We start from the raw sequence: 20311 nt of genomic DNA on the forward strand, positions 1-20311 counted from the left end.
GTCTGTACTTCTCCCGCTCCCTGCCCGCTATTCTCCCCCTTGCTCCCTACCTGTCCCCCCCGTCGCCGCCTTCCTCCACCTCGGTCGATGGCTGCCTTTCTTCACTCGGCAGGTCCTTGTCTTCCCTCCACGGCCCCGTTTTCCCCGCATCCCTGCCTGCCTCGCCCCATGCCTCCATTCCTGCCTGCCTTTCTCCCCCACGGTTCCCTCCTTGCGTCCCCCCTCTATGCCCCCCCAGGCCCCCCGCCCAAAGCCTGTCGTTTTCTCTCCCCATCTCTGCCAGCTCCCCTCCCAGTTCTTGTCTCCTCAGTCCCTGCCTGAGCCCCGCTCTCCCCAGTCCCCTGCCTCTTTTCCCACCACCCAGTTCCTTACCTGCACCCCCCTCCCTCATTCCTGCCTCTGCCTCCCCTCCCTGCTTGCCTTCCTAATCCCTGTCTCTCCTCCGGTCCCTGCCTGTCACCCATCCCCGGAGCCCGCACGGGTCCCCAGCTGGAGGGGGAGCACGATGGATCCAGACGCTCTGATTGTTCTGGGTTTTCTTTGTCTGTAAGAAAGCAGGGGGACAAGCCGTCCTCTTGTCCACAAAGCAAAGACGGGTGGTCTCCAGTTCCCCCTTGGCTTTGCTTTTTCTTCCTCTCCTTCACTCTCCCCATCATGTGTTGTGGGGTTAGGGGGTGCTGGATGAGTTTAGGGGTGCTGAGGAGGTCTGGGAGGATGTTGCAGGGGGATTAAGAAGGATATTGTGGGGTGGAGGAAGGAACTGGAGGGATGCTGGGGGGAGAATGATGCTGGAATGCTGAAGAGGGATTTGTGGAGCAATGTTGGGGGGATTTAGGAGAAATGCTTGGAAGGCAGTAAGGAACGATGACGGTGCTAAAAAAGGTTTCTGGGGGACTTAGGAGGGATGCTGCTGCAGGATAAGGGATTTAGGGAGATGCTGCAGAGTGAAGGTGCAAATACAGACCCAGCAGTAGCACCTGCTTAGCAGAGCTGGGCTTTGAGGGATGTTGAGGGTCACCCTCCCCTTTCCAAAGATCCTTTCCAGCCTTGGAGCAGGACTGCCTTTCTCTGGCAGGGCTCCCCCCTTTCAGGGTCTGCAAAGCTGAGAGGCAGGAGCCTTATTTTTCCTGGAGCCCAAATGGAGGTGGAGGCTGTGGGTACACACACCTGGGGTGTCCCCATCTCCTATTTGCTTTGGGAATAGATTAATTCATTGCCCTGTGGCCTGGGACAGCGCTGGCACAGAGAGAGAGGATGATTTGCTGCAATTTTGGGTACATTTGGCTCCAGAGAGACCGAGCAGGGGACGCAGGACATGGAGGAGAGGCCAGCAGCTTGTTCAACGCTGGAGACGGGGTTTTCAGTTTGCGCAGAGCTCTGCCAGTATCAAACTCCTGCAGTACTGAAGCATTCAGACATTTCACCAAGAGCCTAATAAAAACACCCAGGAGGGAATTAATGGCTTTTCAATCATCCCATGGTTCAGATGGTAACCATGGGATGAGAACTGCAGGGCCTCTGAGCAGGGAGGCAGGAACAACGTGCTGTGTGTTTCTGTCCTCACAGTGTGAGGTGGCTGTGGTCCTGGCTGTGTCCCACAGGGCTGGTGGGATGGGTAAAGGCAGGAATTGGGAGCACAGGGATGGATTTAACATGTATATCTTGGCCCTGCACTTTGGATGCATCAGCCTCCTTACCTGGAGGGGGTTCCCATTCCTGCAGTGCTTTTACAAGCCCAGGCAGGACAGAGGGGGATGTTCTGCACCTGTGTGTGGTCCAGAATACGGGATTTAAACACCTTCCTGGGTGAAAAGAGCCTCCGAGACCCAGAGTGAGGTGTTGAGCATCTGCTGTGCCCAGCTCTGGTGCAGGCTGGTTGCTAATCTCTCCCAGTGGGAAGGAAACATCAGGGTGGGGAGTTTGAAATAGCTTTTAGCGTGGCTGAGGAGCTCTCTGGAAAAGAACTCATCCCTTTGCTTGGCTCCCAGCATGGCCAGAGCCCCCACACTGACCCTTTTCCAATGGGTTATCTGCAAAGGACTAATCATCCTGACAGGTTCCAGCAAACATGTCCTCTTGGCTCAGCTCCAGCACTTCTTTAGAAATTTTTTTCAGCTGGAATGTTAAAAATAAACCCAGTGGACACATAAAACAAATGGAAAATCTTTAAAGGGCTTTGGTGCTCATCTTCCTGCTCTCAGCTGTTGCTGCTCCAGCTGCCAAGCCTGGCTGCCACCATGAATGGAGTTCCAAAATTGGGGAAACTGAGGTATGTTGGAGGGGAGAGCATCACCCTAATGCAGCCTGGTGGGTCTAGCAGGTCCTGACCCCCAACACTGCTCCTGGGACTTCTCTGCATCCCGAGTTTGATCAATGCCACTTTGGCCCCCCGGGAGGGCAGGAAGGCCTTGGCACAGGGTGCCCAGAGAAGCTGTGGCTGCTCCATCCCTAGGAGTGTCCAGGTTGGAAAAGGCTTGGAGCAGCCTGGGATAGTGAAAGGTGTCCCTGCCATGGCAGGGGGTGACAACTGGAGGGGCTTTAAGGTCCCTTCCAGCCTGAACCATTCTGTAATTCTGTGATCTTGGATCAAGTCCTGCTCTCTTGCAGGGATTGCTTCTCTCAGGAAGTTCTGTGTAGCAATGCCTTAGCTCTTATTTTCTCACCCACACCCTGAAAAATAAATAATATATCAAATTGAGATGGTGAGAGCAATGCTGAGGCTGTCGAGGAGCACAATTCATGTCGCTCCTTTGCCTGGTGAGCTAAGGTCCATCCAAGGGGATTTACAGCTGGAGCCACTAATGGCAGTGTTTTGATTTACTCAGAGACTGAGAAATTGACAAAGTGTATTTCATGGTGAGAAGATACTCTCCTCTGGAATTGATTGCTTTTAATCAAAATGGACATAAAAATAACATGCAAGAGCCATTAATCTGCTCTGGCTGGACTCCAGTCAAAATTCATGGGAACCTCTGGAGGTTAATGAAGGAGGAAGCAGGGGAGATGAATTCTTCATGAGGATTTTTAGAACTTCAGAAGGACACTGACACTCCCTAACCGTACCATGGCTCTCACCTTGCCATGATGCTGTTAGGGAGAGCCTTGCACTGGATCTCCGGTGACACTGGGATGGCTGTGTCCTCTGCTGAGGTGGAGGCCAGGGCATTCTGCCCTGGTATAGAACTATGATAGAAATATAAAAATATCTAAAATATAAATATATAAAAATATCTAGATATTTTTATATAATTTCCATTTTGGCAGCCAGCTTGAGTCCTGTCTGTACATTTCAGAGCTGTGATGCAGAGAGAGGAAACTCCATTTTTTATTCCCCCTTCATAGTGCCTATCTTCATGGAATCAGGGTAGGAAGGGACCTTAAAGCCCATCTAATTTCATACGCTGCCACTGGCAGGGACACCTTCCACTAGATCAGGTTCCTCCTTCCTTCCTTCCTTCCTTCCTTCCTTCCTTCCTTCCTTCCTTCCTTCCTTCCTTCCTTCCTTCCTTCCTTCCTAGCCTCCTCTCCTCCTCCTGTGCTCCTCTCACCATTCTCCAGTATCTGATCCCACCCATCCCAACTCAGAAAACCAAGTAGTCAGCACAACGGGGGCACCAGGAAGGAGCTCAGCTTGTGGTGAACGACATTGCAGGGGCTTCATTGGCATCTAGCTTCCTTCATTTATAAGGATGACCCAGGACATGCACAGAATCACACCTTGGGGAATTGCAGCAGAAAATGTCACTTTGTTTTCTGTAGCTCTGAGGTGTTTTGGGGTTTGGGAGAGAATGGACCAGATGCTTAATGAGCATCAGCCCAACTGCACTGGCAACCACTGAGTTGCGAGTCCAGGCTGCTCCTCCATCTCCCCAGGGCTCATCACTTCCTCTCCCTCCACTGACAGCTCCAGATAAATCAGCCTTGAAGAGGAAAATGGGCTGATTTGTGTGTTTTGTTTTCCCATGTCAACATATCTGAGTGTTTTCATACCTTGCGGGGCAGCTGCTGCAAAGAACAAAGCCCATCCGTCAGGGGAGTTAAAATTAGATGAGATTCTTCTCTGCCTCACCATTCTGCGTGGCTGCATGTGAGCTGGGGGGTTTGCAGCATTGTTTCCTCGACATTGTGTGTGGAGGGGCTGTCCCTCGGGGCCAGGTGTCTGCACCCTGAGATGGCCAGAGTCAGAGCTGAGTCCAGAGGCTGGATGGAAAATCTCTGCTCACCACCTTGCAGGCAACAATCCCTCTCCCATAGGTTGGTGATATCTTGAGGGTGATGGCACCAGAATCCCTGAGATGTCCTTGAATGTGAGAGGGGCTGTCCTCCTGCTGGGCTCAAGCTGGTGACAGGGCCAGCCTTCCCCAAGCCCACTGTTCCCACCAGGGCTGGGGGTAGCAGGGCTCCTTACTAACACAGGGCGAGTGCATCTGCTAGTTCATCCCCTTCCGTGAAAAATGCCTCCAAAGTGATGATTATTTCATCGGAGGGGTTAATGAGCCCTTTTCCTTCACCCAGGCTCATACCCGGCCTTGTGGCAGGGACAGCAATAGCGAATGGCTTGTGGGCACCAAGCTGTGCTGGCAGTGAAGGAAGGACGGCCATTGCATCCCATCCCTGGGGAACTCAGTCCCCACAGGAGCCTTTTTCCCTGATTGTTGCTTATTTAGGTATTTTCACCACCCCACTGCCCCCTCTGTGCTGCCTTTGTCTGACAATGGAGCATTGACTGGGAACTGGCAGCATCTCCCTGGATTTTGGGGGGCGGGGAGCCTGAGCTGTGCCCCCCTCAGCTTGGTGCTCAGAGGTGGCAGAGCTGCTTCCATTCAATGCATTAACAACCTGTGAGTCATCTCAGAAATGAACCATCACAGGGAGCAGGGAAACACAGCAGCATGGAAAAATAAAGCTTTTTGCTGCTGGTGGAAGGAATTGGTGTCAATGTGACCCCTGGGCTCCCTGAGGGGCTTGCAGGGTTTTTCTGGACAGGGAGCAGGTCCTTTGAGACTGAGACATGGGGACTCAGTGTCCTATTGCTTGGGGCTGGTTGTAACATTGGAACCAGGTGTCCTGGTGCCTCGGGCTGGTCGTGACATGATGGAGAGCCAAGGACCCTGTGCACATGGGCAGACACACATGCAGTGCTGCCAAGGGACAGGTAGGACTGTTAGGTCTGGGTTTCCCAAGGGATAAGGTCTGTTTGTCTGTCTCCTGTGAGTCTGACAGGAGATTTGCCAATGTCTGTTACTGTACCAAGAGGATGGGGGTTAGACCCACGCCAAATGTGGCTTAAACCTCCAGGGCCACCTTTGACCACCCTGATCATGGAGGAGGCAGGCTTCTTTCTCAGCATATAAATGTCACATTTTGTGCAGCTTTTTAGCTCCGAGCCACAGTGCAGGGGAGATGGTGCTGCCATCACCCACAGCCCTGGATGCCAGTACCAGATGAGATGGATACGTGGCCGCTCAGCTCATTGATTCACCTCCTTGAAGGGCTCTGGAGATGCTGGGGAAGAAGTGGGAGTTATCTTTGATGTTGGGAATCCAGGTCAGCTGCAATCCTGCTGCTCTCTAACCGTGCCAATCACAGAGCGCAGCTTCAGAGCCTCTTGCCCTGGACTCAGACCCTGGGTCTTCCCTCCCCTTTTTCATGCTCCTGCAGAAGTCCATGGGATGATTAGGTTTGGGGCTGGGAGAGGACAGGAAACCTCCTTCCAGTGTAAACCTGGTGGAAAAGCATAGGAAGGTTTGGATCCGGTTTAGTTTGGGGCTAAAGGATTGAGATTTAGGTGATTTGTACCTGGAGGCATCAGGAGCTGCATCAACTCCCACCAGCTCTTAGTTTTTGTGCCAGTCATTCCCTGCCAGGAGCCAAGACGTAGAGGTCAGGGAAGCAATGGCACGGGAGCAGTTGTGGTTACAGGTGTTTTAAATATGTGATTAAGGCTCTTTCCTGGTTATCTCTGAACTCTTGGTCAGCAGCTGCCAGCTTTTCACCTGGCTCATCCCTGACTTGTCTGAGCTGGATCTCCAGCAGAAAAGCCAACTGCATCACTTGTTGGTGATGGACATTCGTGGTGATGCCAACCTTGATGCAGCTGCCTCTAGGGATTCCCCCTCCAGCCCTTTGTCAGAGCTGGGGATCTTGCTTTGCTTCAGTTCCCAGCCTGATTCCACCAGGTGCCTGCTCCCATCTGTCCTGGCTGGTCCTGGTGGCCTTGGGAGAGCACCCAGGGAGGGCAGCACAGGGTGCATGCCCTGTGCTGTATTTTTCCAGGACAACCACCTGTTTCCCTCCCTGCTGCCAGGGGCAAAGCCAAGCCATGGGGCAGAGCCTCTGCCAACATTGCCAGTCCATCAGCCAGCACTGGGAGCCTCTGGAGAGCACGTGGGATGGCACAGCTCTTCCATGGCCATGGTGATACCCAGGGAAAAGCAAGAGACACCAGAAAAGGAGTTGAAACCCATCAGTGCTGGGTCTCAGAGGAAATCTCTGGCTCTGTTTGTATCCTGTCATGAGAGCACCACTGACATGCCAATGTTGGGTGTTTTGGCCATCCTGAGGGTGGGCTCCCAATCCAGGATGAAGACAGAAATAGGAAAGAGCCGGCGGAAGAGGAGCAGTGACAGCAAAGGCTGCTGTGCTCAGCCTCTCCCAGCTTCAAAGGCAGCTCCCCCTCCTCCAGCCTCTCTAGCCTGCAGAACCTCAGACAGCTGATCAGAGAAGGTGATTTCTCTCCCTCTTTTCTTTCTTCTACACAAAACCCACCCTTTCACTGCCTGCATTTTGCAGATGTGCTGGGATCTTCCTCCCACCCCCTCTCCCGCTCTTCCTCTCTGAAAATATCCCAGCCTAGCAGGAAGCCAGTATCACACTCCAGCCACATCATTGTCCCCTTCCTGAATGCCTCCACATTGGGAAGACATTTTCAGGGAAGATATCCCCTCTAATTATCAGATTGTGGTATTTTTTTTTCTTAAGACCCCTTTTAGAGCTGCAACCTGCTAGGCTCAGCTGGGCTGTCTCCAGAGAGCACTTGGCCAGCCTGGCCTGTGGTTAAATGAAGACTAGTAATAAGGAAAAATTGAAAGTGGTGATTTAATGATTGGAACAGCTCTTCTTCCACAGCTATCTGTCTGCCTATCTAAATACAGATATATGTTTTCTAAACACAAAGTGCCAACATCCCTGCTCTGAGATGGGTGAAGCAGCTGAGGGCCAAACACAAGGATTTAAAAAAGCAATATTAAATAACTGATGTCCAATGAAAGCCTTAGGTGGAAGGAAATACTCTGCAAATAGATACTTATTTACATGGAGAAGAAAACAGCTGGAAACAGGTTTTTCCTCTCCCAAGGTTTTGGCTTCAGCAGGTTGAGGGAGAGGATATTTGATGTGTAAATCCCTTCCCACTGCTAGGTTTGGTGGAGGCAGAGCCACGTCAAGAGCAGCCCTGTCTCAGGATGGTGTTGGCTTAGAGAAAATGTTGTTGATTTAAAGGATTTTTTAAATTTGGGTTTTTAACTTGCCCTTCTTGACTTGCCCTCCCATGGCACAGTAGGCAGCAAGACTTGGTCAGGGATGGCCACAGCTCTCAGGAGCTGTCCCCCTGTCCTCATCAAGGAGCAGCACACACACATCCATATGGATGTGGCAGAGAGACTGGGAGCATCAGAGCAGCAATGTTGCCAGGGATGAAGGGAGGCAGTGTTTGCCCATAACCATCTTCAAGGTGATGTTCCAACCTAATTCCCAATCCACGAATGGATTTTTCCCATCAGTCTGATGGAAAGACCCATCCTCCTCCCTTCCACTAATAACTGCATTCCATTAACAACTTGAATGTTCTAGGCTAAGTGTTCCCATTTCTCCCACAAATGGGGCCCTTCTTACCCACACAACAGCACAACACCCCCTCTTCCCCATGGCTGTGGGACTAGAGCTGAGGGTGGGTGCCAAGGGGACAGTTTTTAGTCCTTACTGTAACCGAGATATCTTCTGAGCAAAGCAATTTTTCATTTTGCCTTGTGCTTCTACCTTCCCCGTATCCAAGCACAGCCAGGATCCTCTGAGGGCCTGGATGACTCACCACAGCAGAGATGTAAGGGCATTAGTACGATTCCTCCCTGGGCTCTGCATCTCCCACCATCAGGAGTTTTTATATTCCAAGCATCTTTCCTGCCCCGAGGAATTGTCACGTTTACCTGCAAAACGTCTGGGCAGAGGGAGCACATCGAGGAGACAGCAGGGATGGGGGCTGGACCAGGGAGGGTGGTGTAGGGATCAGAGGGATGGGAGCACACACACGGAGTGTCACAGCCACACTGATGGCAGCGTGACACACGTGTTCCAGCACAATTAGTGCCCTCATCCTGAGTTATAGCTGGAAGCTGCAGCGGGTCCCTCCTCCGTGGCTGCTCTTTCCCTACAGCCCCAGCACTATGGTGAGTGCAGTTGGCTCACTAATTACATGCCGTGCCTAGACTGGCTGCTTTGCACAGTTCTATTAATTAGCATTTGTTTCCCTGATGGCTGCTGACCCTGCCAGAGTTGGGAATAAATTGGCTGCTGTGGGTGATGGGTTTGCTGCGCGTGGCTGGTGCTGGTGGCAGAGCTCCTGGGTAATGACGTTGTTACAGGACACAGAATCACAGAATCACAGAATTTCTAGGTTGGAAGAGACCTTCAAGATCTATTATATACACTATTTATATTCTCATTTTTGAAAGACAAGGCATTTTGTTGGAAGAGTGTGGCCCTCAGTGCCAGCTGCTCTCAACTTTCAGGCTTCCAGAGACCTTGGAGAAAAGGCAAAGAGCTGAGACAGGTAGGATTGTTCAGCCTGGAAAAGAGTTTTTGAGGTCACCTAATTGTGGCCTTCCAGCACCCGAAGGAGCTGTCAAGAAAGACAGACAGAGACTATTTACAAGGGTCAGGAGTGCCAGGACAAGGGTTATGGCTTCCCACTGCCAGAGGGCAGGGTTAGATGGGGTATTGGGAAGGAATTCTTCCCTGTCAGGATGGAGAGGCCCTGGCACAGGGTGCACAGAGCCCCTGTGGGTGCCCTATCCCTGGAAGTGTCCAAGGCCAGGCTGGACAAGGCTTGGAGTTACCTGCTTTAGTGGCAGGGGGCTAGATGGGCTTTAAGGTCCCCTCACACTCCAAGAACTCCATGGTTCTATGACTATGAAAGGGGGCACAGATATGGCTGGGGGAAGAGCTGCCAACCTGCCCTCCTGGGGCATTTTTCCTCAATAAATAATTGACGTGGGGCTGGCTGGTGTAAAGCAGGTGGAAAGATACTTTGGGGCCATTACAAGCAAATGAGGGTTAGAAAATGTGCAAAGATGATTTTTCCTCTGCAACACAAGCCCTGCCTGGTCCATGCATTTTGATGCAGAGGATCACAGAGTAGAGATGAGCCTGAATATCCCATTGAGCCCCCCAGGCTCCTCCTCCTCTTTCCTATCACTTTGGGTGCTCTGCCTGCACTAAACCTGTCCTAAACCATGTTAATCTGTAGAGCAACTGTCCCTCCCTTCCCCTCCCCCCTTGTTCACCAGCTCTGTCCTCCAGCCACCTGGCACTTCATTATTTCACTCAAGATTAATCCACAGCTCCTAATTGCCGAGCGCCCAAGAGCTCCTGGCAGGGAGGGAAAAAAGTGTCAGGCAAAAAAGCCAATGTCGTTTTTTTTTTCCTCTGCAATATTTAGGTCGATGTGGGAAGCACAGAGATGGGAATTTGTGCAGTTTGGGGGAATTGGGGGGGGGGGGGGGGGTTTATAGCATTTATTGGGGGTTTTTTGCTGTCATCTTCTCCATCCTGGCTATAAGAGGGAAGAGTGTGCATGATTCCAGCTGAAAGTGAGGAAAAAATGTATTTTGTGGAGGGATTTTTGCATTTAATGGGGGATCTTTGCTCAGTTCTCTGAGTATTCAGCTAATGGAGGGGGAAAAAAAAGGTCCATGCCAAGCACTGTGATTTTAGGCAGGCTTAGAATAAAGTGCTCTGCAGACTCAGCAAACCTCTCTGGCCAGGAAAAAGAAAAGGCACAGGGTTTTTCTTTAGGAAAGGTATATTCTGTAATTTTCCATGCAACACATTTCACTTTAGAAATAAAGGTCTGGGTCCAGTTTGGGCTCCTTTGATGCTTTTAATCATCACAAAGCCTGGTGTGCAGAATTGCAGCCATACACCTTGACGAATCATTTCCTTCCAATGGACTGCAAACACTGCAGATGAAAACTGATTTTCCTCTTTTTTTTTTTTTTTTTTTTTTTTTTTTCTCCCAAGAGAAACATCCCTAAGCAAATACCCAGTCAGCTCAAATCCATGGCTTTGCTCCAAGTGTTTTGGCTTGGCTGAAGATCCAGGCTGGATCATGTGGCTGTCCTGGGCAATCACTAATTTTTTCAGAGCTGCTCCAAAGCAATTGAATCATTCACATCAAGACAAAAACAATGAAAGAGAAAGGAAATTCCATTTCCATCCCAACCTGGGGCTGGAACCAGAAGGAGGCTCAGCAATTTTTTCCTCCTATTTCAGTGCTATTTGTGTCTCATTCAATGCTGGGAGTGTCCTGCCAGTTACCCCTCCCTGGTTCCTGGGGTGTTTGGGGACCACCACACCACTGCATCCTTTGACAAGCACCCCTACGGAATCCAGACCCAAAGCCATGCATTCTCCAGCCCTTCTAGCAGAGGCAGCACCTTGAATTTAGGAAAACCAGTGCTTAGGGGTTTATTAAAACAAAAAGCTTGAGGTCTGGGGAGGCAGTTAGTGCTTGTGCCTCAGGGATCATTACCTATTGATTGGAAGAAAGCATGGGAATGGGCAGGGGAATCTGCTCAGTTTGTTACAGAGACTGCCAGTCATGGAATCATGGAATGGTTTGGGTTGGAAGGGACCTTAAAGCTCTTCTCATTCCACCCCTGCCATGGGCGAGGACACCTTCCACTAGAGTGGGTTGCTCCAAGCCCTATTTAGGCTGGCCTTGGACACTTTCAGGGATAGGGCAGCCACAGCTTCTCTGGGTACCCTGTGCACAGAGGACCCACACAGAGAGATAAAAACTGACTCCAAAACTGCTTTAATTCTGTTCAGTTCAGAGACACGAACCACCGCCAGCTACTCCATTCCTTTCCAATAAGCCCAGGTGCTTGGGAAGCCCTGGCTTAGATGAGACAGAGTGGAAATTTTCCAGAGGGTCCCTCTGGGATCAGCTGTCCTGGAGGTGGACAGGACACATCATCTCCTGCTCCATCCCTGTGCACAGGGACCTGCCACTGTGCTTTGGGGGTAGGTGACCGGGGCCGGGGAGATACAGATGCATAAAGTGAGAGAATGGGGAAATGGGGTTGCCAAGGAAACCACAGAACAGCAAAGTTCTGATTGTTTTCTCAAGGCTGGAAGAATGCGGGGGAGAAGGGCAGCGGCAAAGCCCCAGCTGGGGGGGCTGGACTATGGGGGCTGGTGACCCCTGGACAAGCCAGGATTGCAAAGTAAAACTGGCCATGTGGCAGATTCTGTGTCCCTGAGGTGGCTGAGGGCTGTCTTTGGGGAAGGGATGTGGTCTGGCAGCACCAGTAGTGGCTGTCCGCTCATGGGGAAGCCTGGCTGGAGTTGGACACTCTGTGGGGTTGTTTAAAGTGTTGCAGGTCAGAGGTTGAATATAAAAATTCCATCAGATAGAAGATTCAGCATCTCCTTGGAGTCGCCTGGAGGGATTTAAAAGATATGTTGATGTGGCACTGGGGACATGTAGTTAGTGGTGGGCTTGGCAGTGCTGGGAGAGCAGTTGTGCTCAATTATCTTGGAGGTCTTTTCCAACTGAAATGATTCTGTGATTCATGCAGAGATAGGTGGGAGAGGCAGGAAGAGACACCAGCCTTTGCTGAAGCTTTGGAACATCCAAACCTGGAGCCTCAGGGTGGGTAAATCAACCCCTGGCAGGAACTGTAAGGGCCTTTCCATCATTGCATGGCCACGACCAGCCTCACGTGGGGCTGGAGCTGCAGCAGAGGTCCTGAGGGCTCTTGTGAAGGACACAGAGGGATGCCAGGAGATCCATCATAACATGCTTGGAGTCTGGCTCCCTCTGCTATCACTTAAACACCTTTATTAGACTGGACTGCAAAAAAATTTAAGTCCAAATCCCCCTATTTCAGCCTTGTCCCAGGCAAACACACCCTGAGGCACCCTGGGGATGGCCGGGAGCCCCAGTCCCGCCCTTCCTATGCTCCCCTCACACCTCAAGGTCACACCGATGTTTTATTCATCCCCTACAATCCGTTATATTCCTTAATTGCAGCCACACACACTGTCACAAGTGTAAATAATTGCCTTGGAGGCTCATTAATCACTTCAGAGTATTAACAAGCACCACAGCCCAGAGAGCTCTTTCAGGCGGCCTAAGGGTGGTGGGGGCCCCCCAAACACAGAGGGTTTAGCACCCAAGTCTGGGTACAAATGGCACAGCCTGTGAAAAAATTCACACCTCAGGCCAAGATTTAAAAATTAATGATGGGTTAATTAATAGCCTCACTGTTCTTCTCTGCTCTCACACTCTTGGCTCATGCAGACATGGGAGCAGCACCCTCCACGACCCTGAGGCTCAAGCTGGAGAGCTATAAACTCGAGACAGACATCCCAAACCCATCTTAGGAAACAGTCAATGCTGCAGAGATAGTTCACACCTTTATTACTCTGGCTGGAAGGGTTCTTCCTTGCTCCTCTCCCTGCCATCCTTCCTTCTTTCCTGGGACATGGTGCCTTCAAGCCAGGATGGATGGTCCATTTGTCACAGAGCAGAGGGGCACAGTGGCATCCCAACAGCATCTGGACATGCTGCACCCACCCTGTCCCCTCCATGTCTCTCCCCTCCCTCTGTGTGCACTTAGGTGAGGAAGAAGGTGTTTGGGTTATGACCTGGCCCTCTGCCACCCTCAGCTCGCAGGCACAGCCCCATCTCCATCGGGCAATGTCTCTCCTGCCCCCAAACCAGGAATGAGTCTGTTCCCAGTGGGATCCCAGCACACCCCAGTCAACGGGCAGGAATTTGCAGGGAAGAACCATTGAATTCACAGGGACCTTCTCGAGTGAACTTGACATTGCCAGAGGCCAGGTCCCCAGGATGTTTGAAGGAGCCCAGTGCAAGGGTACAAAGAGCTGGTGTTTAGGGACTGGTGCCACCCTGATCCCTTCTCCCCAACCCAGCTGCCCAATGTGGTGTCACAGCATCTTGTCTTGCACCATGTTCCCTCCAGCCCAATTGCCAGCCGCATCAGCAGAACTGCAGGAGAAGCAGAGCCCAGGGCAGGTGGTAAGCCCTCACCCAGCACCCAAAGCACCACTTCAGGGGGCTCTGCTACCCCTGAAGGCTAGGAAAGGGGTGGGTTGCCCAGAGCCTCTCCCCAGATGGTCACAGACCTTCCAGCGGTTCCCACACTCGTTGCACAGCACGAACGTTGTCATGGGCTCGTCGGCGCTGCGTGTCTGTACCTGGGGTGGAGCAGCACTGCCTCAGTGAGACCCTTACAGCATCCCCTGAGGCAAGCTCCCCTGCAGACCAGGCCTGACCTGGTTGTACGTGCAGTTCTTCTTCTTGCATTTGCCACACTGGAAGAGGTCAGTGACGGTGCCACCTGTCTTGGCCATCTGGTGCTCCCGGATGGCCTCCTGGGTCATGGCATTCCGCAGCTTCTTCAGCTCATCACTGGCCATCTCCTGCCACCAGCATTGGCCCACATGGGTCAGTGTGGCCATGGCTCTGCTCACATCCAAGTACCACAGTCCAACACCCTCCCCATCCTCTCCCAAAACAGGATTAATCCTGCTGTCTGTGCTTGCTGGAGGGCTTAGACCCATCCTGATGAAAAAAATCATCCCATCTTCAAACTAAAACTGCTATCTGAAGGGATCTGTCTCCCCACAGGGGAAACTGGGCTTCCGAGGAGCCTGATTTGTGGACTCTGTTTGAGGAGGACAAATGGGGACACTCCAGCCTGATTCCTGCCAGTGTGACATCCCACAGCCAGATCTGTGTTAGGCTGGGGGTCTGCAGGGCTTTAAGGGGACCTAGCAGTGCTGCCAGCTTTGTCCTAATGCTCCCCGTGTCTCATTCAGCACTGGAGTGGGACAGGGAGGTGCTGGGACATCCCCACTGTGGACAGCACCAAGCCAAGACCCAGCACTCGGGCACCACAGAGGCAGCAGGGAAGAGATCCAGGGGCACCAGCCCCATGCACTCAAGTGCCCACCTCTGCAGTCATGCGGGCGATGAGGCTGGGCTCGATGGCCCCACACAGCACATTCCTCCGCAGCCCAGGGTTCTTGGGGTCCTTCAGGTTGCTGATCCTGCTCCGCACCCGGTTGCGATACTTCATGTCTGTGCTCTTCAGCTCCTGGAAGATATGTGGGGTCCGTCAAAGAGTCAACACAGGGGGATGGGGGATGCCAGCTTGGTGCTGCTGTCACCAGGGCCAATGGTCACGTGGAGGTGGCTGATCTCAGTGGGGCTTTCCTCCCTGTGGGAAGTGTCCCCATCCTTGGCTTTAAGAGGATGAAGCACAGCTTGAGATGTGGGGAGGAAAATGACTTTCCACTGCCTTGGAATGTCTAACATCCAGGCAAGGCTATGGAGCTCAGGGACTATCACCAAGCCCTGTGCTGGGACAAAAGTTCATGGTGCAGAGGACTCTGTCTACTCCCTCCTCCCAAAGAACATGGGTATGGATGGGTTGATGTAGCAGCTTTGGGCACAGAGTCTGGGAGGCACCGAAAAGGGCACCCAGGAGCTGAACCACCCTGGGGCTGGTCCTGGTCTCAGTGGGCTGCCAGGAGAACCCCAAGCCTTGAGTTGGGGGTGGGCAGAGGTGGCTCCATCCCTTCCAGCATGGGACAGCCTGGACATTGTGACAGACTGGTTCTAGCAGGAGACACAGGCACCTACAGCAGGCCTCATGGGAAAAGCTTTGGCTGGGTTTGGATTTATTTCCCCAGAGACAAAGGCAGGTCCCTGACCAGAGGGGACTGGGGAGGACACAAAGGCAGGTGCTCAGGAGATGCTTTGCTCAGCATCAGCTTCAGCCTTAGCCTCAGCATCCTCTCACTGAGGTCTGGGCTCCCTCTGCAGGCAACGAGCACGGCAGAGTCTGTCACCCTCTGTCCTTGTCCCTGTCACCCTCTGTCCTGTCCCCAGCAGCACGTACGCCCCCCCAAGCAGGTGAAGCCTGGGGACCCTTAGGCTCCCAAAGGATATGGTCTTCAATCTCCGATGCCATCTTCTCGCAGTTAACACTGAACTCCTTGTAGTCGTCTAAAGGGTAGAGAGGTTAAGGGGTGACTTTCAGGTGTGAAACCAGCCATAGGTCTCACTGTACCTCCCCCAGAAAATCTCACCTGTCCCCCTGTACTTGCCCCGGGCTCTCTATCTCTAAAATACCTAATTTTACCCATCTTGAACCTTACCAAGATGCATCCTCACATCCAACCCCCTTATCAGAGACCCTAGCAACCTTCTTTTCTTTCCTTTGGGGCTGAATGTTCCTATTAGGACTGTCCCATAGGAGAAATAGCCCAGTCTGGGGTCCAGCACCCCAAGAACTGCTCACCATCCATGCGCAGTGCAGCCGTCAACATCTCAATGCACTTGTCCCGCACTGAGTCCCCTGTGAGGTAGCAGGGGGCCAGGAAGCAGGGGCTGGCAGAGAAGGAGGGGCTGCTGGGGGTTCGCGGCACCTCAGGCTTGGCCTTGCTGCTGTTGGCTCTGCAGGGGCACATGGAGGGGCATGGGCAGGTGGCAGGGTCCTGGCACAGCCACAGGGACCTGCCGGGGTCCCTTGGAAGTGGAGTGGGTCTCTCCTACCTTTCCTCCTTGCTGTCACTGGAGTTTCTCTGGGAGCTGGTGGGAACTGGAGAGAGGCTGGTGCCCACAGAGGCCCTCCTGGGAGTGGCATGAAACAGGACAGTGGGGATGACACCAGAGACAGGACAGGCAGGACAGGGGGCAGGGACTGGTGGCAGGACCTCAGGCATCAGCACATCGATGAGAGCACTCGCTCGGAAGCCAACAGGAATCTCCATTTGCTCCTCCCAGGAAATATCCCCGTGCTGTGGCAGGATCAGGGCTCCCAGCCACTTCACACCCCCTCCACATTCATGGTATTCCGAAGGGGGACCCTAAAAGCATCCCTAGGCTGCCCAGGGACACCCCCTCCTTACCTCTCTCCTGACAGTCTCTTCTGTGTGGAGGAGGAGGACGAGACAGTTGAGGACCTGGAGTCAGCAGAGGCTCTCCTGGCAGGACAAGCCCCATGTCAGAGGGCAGTAGCTGGGACAAGTGATGGGTCCACACCCCAAGCACAAGCCAGTGAGGGGTCAGGGTCTTGCCTCTCCCTTCCTCATGCAGCCCAGGACCCACCTCTCTTTCTTGCCATCCAGAGGTGATTTCTTGGAGGACGCAGTAGGGCTCCTGCCATCACTGGACTCTCTTCACCACCGCCCAAAGGAAGGGAGAGAAGCTCTCAGCAAACCCAGCATACTCTGTCAACCTGTGATCTGGATCTGTCCATCTGCATCCCCCATCCCTGAGCCCCCCCAGGCTGCCAGCAAAGCCTCCTCTGGGCTGGCAGTGCCTGGCAGAGCCTGGCGTGAGGGTCAGGGCATCCTTCAGCAGGTACCTCTCTGGGCTGGAATCAGCAGAGTGGCCCTGGGTGGTGGTGGCATGAGAGTCACACTTGCTGGGCTTCCTAGAGATAAAGAGAGCATGGGTCAGATGAGCACTGTCCAAAATGACCTAGTTTTAGAGAAGGCAAAATAGAAAATATCCACTTCTCCCTCCTCCAAAATCGGCCCTGGTGCTGTCTCAGAGGCAGTTTGGTCTCCAGAGGTGCTGCCAGCATCCATGGGTAGGCAGAGATGGATAAACTCTTAAAGACCAAGCAGAGGGTGGTCTCATATTGACCCTGGTGTCCCCCAACAGGACTCCTCACCTCTCCTTGTGCTTCTCCCTGTGCTTCTCAGCTGTATTCTTGCTGTGCTTCACCCCTTCACTGGGGCAGCTGGAAACATCCAGCCCCTTCTTCTTCTCCTTGTCTCCATCTGTGTCCTTCTCCTTCTTCTTATCTGCATCCTTCTCTTTTTTTGTGGTGGTGGACTCTGTGGGAAGGATTTGGGTGTCATAGTCACAGCCCAAACCAGCATAGGGCACCTGCAGAGTTGCATCCTGGGGTGGGGAATGATTGTGGAGATGCTCAGCCCTTGGTGGGGCACACATTGATTTACACCACTCTATCCCAGAGTGAAAACAAGCCTTTGGAAAATCTGAGTTACAGGTTATAGGAGCCTGCATGTCCTAGCTCTGGACTGATTCCACTCCATCTCCCCAGAAAGCATTGGGGCTTGAGGTGCAGGGATGGCTCAGGGAGGATTGAAATTTTAGGGGTTCTCGTCTCCCTCCAGCATCGCTCACCCAGAAGCCGCTTCCAGTTTTTGATGAGGATTTTGGCTGAGGCCACCACCTCTTCATCTGAGCAGTGTTTCCGCACTGAGTTCACAGCCACTCCAATCCGTGTGGTCTGGGGACACACACCAGGGACACATCCTTAGGGATGTGGTGGCTGGCACAAGGCACAGGACAAGCCACCCCATGGGGTGTCCCCCCACCCAAACCCCCTCACCTGGAGCAGCTGGATGGTCATGGTGTAGCCAGTAAGGGACTTGAGCAGATCCAGTGCCCCTTCCTAGAGCAGGGAGAAGCCACAGAAGCCCTTGAGGAGGCACCAGGCAGCACCAGGAAGGGCATGACAGGAGAACCCAAAGCAGCCCTGGCTGCTCCCTGGGATTGCCTGACCTCTCACACCAATAGAAAAATCCCACACCCAAACCCTGCTGGATCATCCCAGCCCCAGGTCACATCTCCAGCTGGATAGCACGAGCTTTTCTTAAAACTTGAGAAAACCCCCATCTGCAAGAAAAATCTGGGCCGGTGGGAGTTAGGGATAGCTGGGGGATTTCCCAATGTCCCCCACTCAGGGGTGTGAAGGTCCATGGGACACATCCTGGTACCCTGCAGTGGCAGCTGAGATAAGGATAGTCCAGCACAGAGCCTTACTCCTCCTCCCTCTCTTTCTCCTCCTCCTCATCCTTGGTATTTTTAGAACCCCAGCAGCAGACAACAGCTCCCAGGTATCCCCTCGGGGGACACTTCCATGGAGTCCCATCATGAGGGGCTGGATCAGATCTCCCCCGTTTGATGGGCGCAGGGACATTCCTGTGCTGTAGGTGGACCCTGGCTCTGTCCCATCCCAAAGTGCAGCAAGAGAAGTATGGAACACCCCTGTCCCTTGACCCCTGGGTAATTCCTGGCCTCAAGCAGAGCCATGGGATGTGGTTTGATACCAAGCACTGGCATCCCAAAAAGCCACCAGATCCATGGAGACGTCAGTGCTGCCCCCCCAGCCAGTAGCCTGCACCTTGTCAGGGCAAAGGCCAGTGGAAACAGTCAAATATTAACTCTGAGAGCTGGGTTTGGCACATGTAACAGGCTCACCAGGATCCTCACTTGGCACAAGGGTGGCAGGGCTGGATCCTGGCTTCCCCAGAGCACAGCCACCCAGGAAACAGTGTCTGACCCCTTCCCCTCCCTTTGCACACTTGTGAAACAGGCAGGGCTGTGCCCGAGGGTGTTATATCCACCAGCCCAGAGCTTTTCCTTGCCTGTACATGAGCCTCTGTCCCTGGCACTGATCAGGTGTTGGTGCACAGGCTGGGGGCCAAACACCTGTCGCCCACAATCCGGCGCTGCCAAGCAGTGTCAGGAGCTGCCACCCATGGGACAAACACCCCCTTACCCCCAAATCCCAGTGTCTGGGAGCAATGGGGTACAGGAGAGCCCCAAATTAGAGGCAAAATTAAATCCCCTGGGTGCTGACTATGATGTCCTGAGGCTGGGCTTGGGTGACACAGGCAGCACCCCTTAAACCCACTCAGCACCTCCAGGGACAACGTGAGGGCTGTGAAAAGCAAACCCCCCCCCCCCCCCCCCCTTTCCCAAGCCACACAACATTCAAACATGCATGTAAACAAGAAAGTGTGTAAATAAGCATGCGTATAAATATGTACACGTGTAAATACGTATGTTTAAATACGCGCACACGCCCTGAGGAGCTCAGCCACCTTACCGTGCTTTTCCTGGCCACCATCTTATCCAATTTCTTGGCAATCCGGACCAGCTCCTCAGCGGGCCCCATGGCGGGGGCTCCAGTGGAGCAGGACACTGGCTGCGGGCACAGCTGGGCACTGCCGACATGGGGGTCCTGGGCAGCGGGGTGGGAGGGAACAGAGAGGAGGGGAAAAGGGGGAAAGGGACGGGAAGGGAAGAGAAGGGAAGGGAGAGAAAGCAGAAAGGAGGTGGGGCTGTCCCGGCCAGTTATAAACTCCTGCCAGGAAAGCAAAATAGCACGGGGGAGGGCTAAATATAGCCAAGAACCACGGCTGCAGGAACAGAGGAGGCGCACGCTGGGGCGCTCCAGGACACGCGGCTCGCGGCCGTGGGGAGCCCAGGGAGGCACAGGGCCCGGGATGGGGCTTTGCCATCGGCACAGCTGAGGTAGGGAATCCTCAGGGGCACGGGTACAGTGTGCCACAGGCTCTGTTTTTTCCAAAGTTGATCCAGCAGCGAGTGCCCTGGGGGAATAATCTTTATACTCCATGCATTGGAATGTTCCAATATATGTGGAATTCCACTATACAGGAATAGTTCTTATACTGGAGTACTCCATATATTGGAGTATTTTGGTACTGAGAATACCCCATCCCTGGAAATGTCCAAGGTCAGGATGGACAGGCTTGGAGCAACCTGCCTGGTCTAGTGGAAGGTGTCCCCCCTACATCAGGGGGTGGACGGAACGATCTTTAAGGCCTCTTCCAACATTCCGCGATTGTGCGATGACAAATGACACGCTGCAGTCTTTGAAGCACAGCAGAGATGGTGCACCAGCAGAGCCAGCTGATAGTGTGCCAGCCTGGAGCAGGAGCAGGAGCCCCTCAGGCCTGGCTGGACAGGCAGCAATACGGGACACAGGCCACTGGGATATGTAGGTGGCAACAACCTTGCTATCCTTGCTTGTCCCTGCTCCAGCACTCACATGGGGGGGGCTGTAGGATGAGCATCCTGCTCTGGATCCATGTCCCAGCCTAGCCCTACATGGCTGCCCCCAAGGGTGATCACAGATGCCAGGGACTGGGAGCCTTGGGAACACATCAGCAGCATCACCATGCTGGGGATGGCAGGGCAGGGGTTGTACCC

The 20311-nt window shown here is 53.2% G+C and overlaps 1 protein-coding gene across 3 annotated transcripts; it reads right to left on the reverse strand.

Moving 5' to 3' along the window:
• Positions 1-12686: 12686 nt before the first annotated feature.
• Positions 12687-20234, reverse strand: LOC118695417 (transcription elongation factor A protein 3-like). 3 transcript variants are annotated; one of them, XM_036396968.1, is made up of 14 exons: positions 19185-20234; positions 17682-17744; positions 17474-17579; positions 16995-17160; positions 16683-16751; positions 16424-16492; positions 16225-16299; positions 15869-15946; positions 15615-15769; positions 15213-15319; positions 14262-14405; positions 13582-13728; positions 13432-13503; positions 12687-13294 (listed from the first exon to the last, which is right to left on the reverse strand). In XM_036396968.1, the coding sequence occupies exons 1-14, from the start codon at positions 19713-19715 to the stop codon at positions 13286-13288; spliced, it is 1791 nt and encodes a 596-aa protein (XP_036252861.1). In that variant the 5' UTR covers positions 19716-20234; the 3' UTR covers positions 12687-13285. The 3 variants fall into 3 exon arrangements, with proteins under 3 accessions (XP_036252861.1, XP_054373171.1, XP_054373172.1); XM_054517196.1 differs by lacking the exon at positions 12687-13294 and having other exon boundaries at positions 13312-13503; XM_054517197.1 differs by lacking the exon at positions 12687-13294 and having other exon boundaries at positions 13313-13503; positions 14262-14411; positions 15258-15319.
• Positions 20235-20311: the final 77 nt, after the last annotated feature.

The sequence above is a fragment of the Molothrus ater genome, chromosome 24, assembly GCF_012460135.2.
Source record: "Molothrus ater isolate BHLD 08-10-18 breed brown headed cowbird chromosome 24, BPBGC_Mater_1.1, whole genome shotgun sequence".
In the NCBI taxonomy this organism is placed as follows: domain Eukaryota; kingdom Metazoa; phylum Chordata; class Aves; order Passeriformes; family Icteridae; genus Molothrus; species Molothrus ater.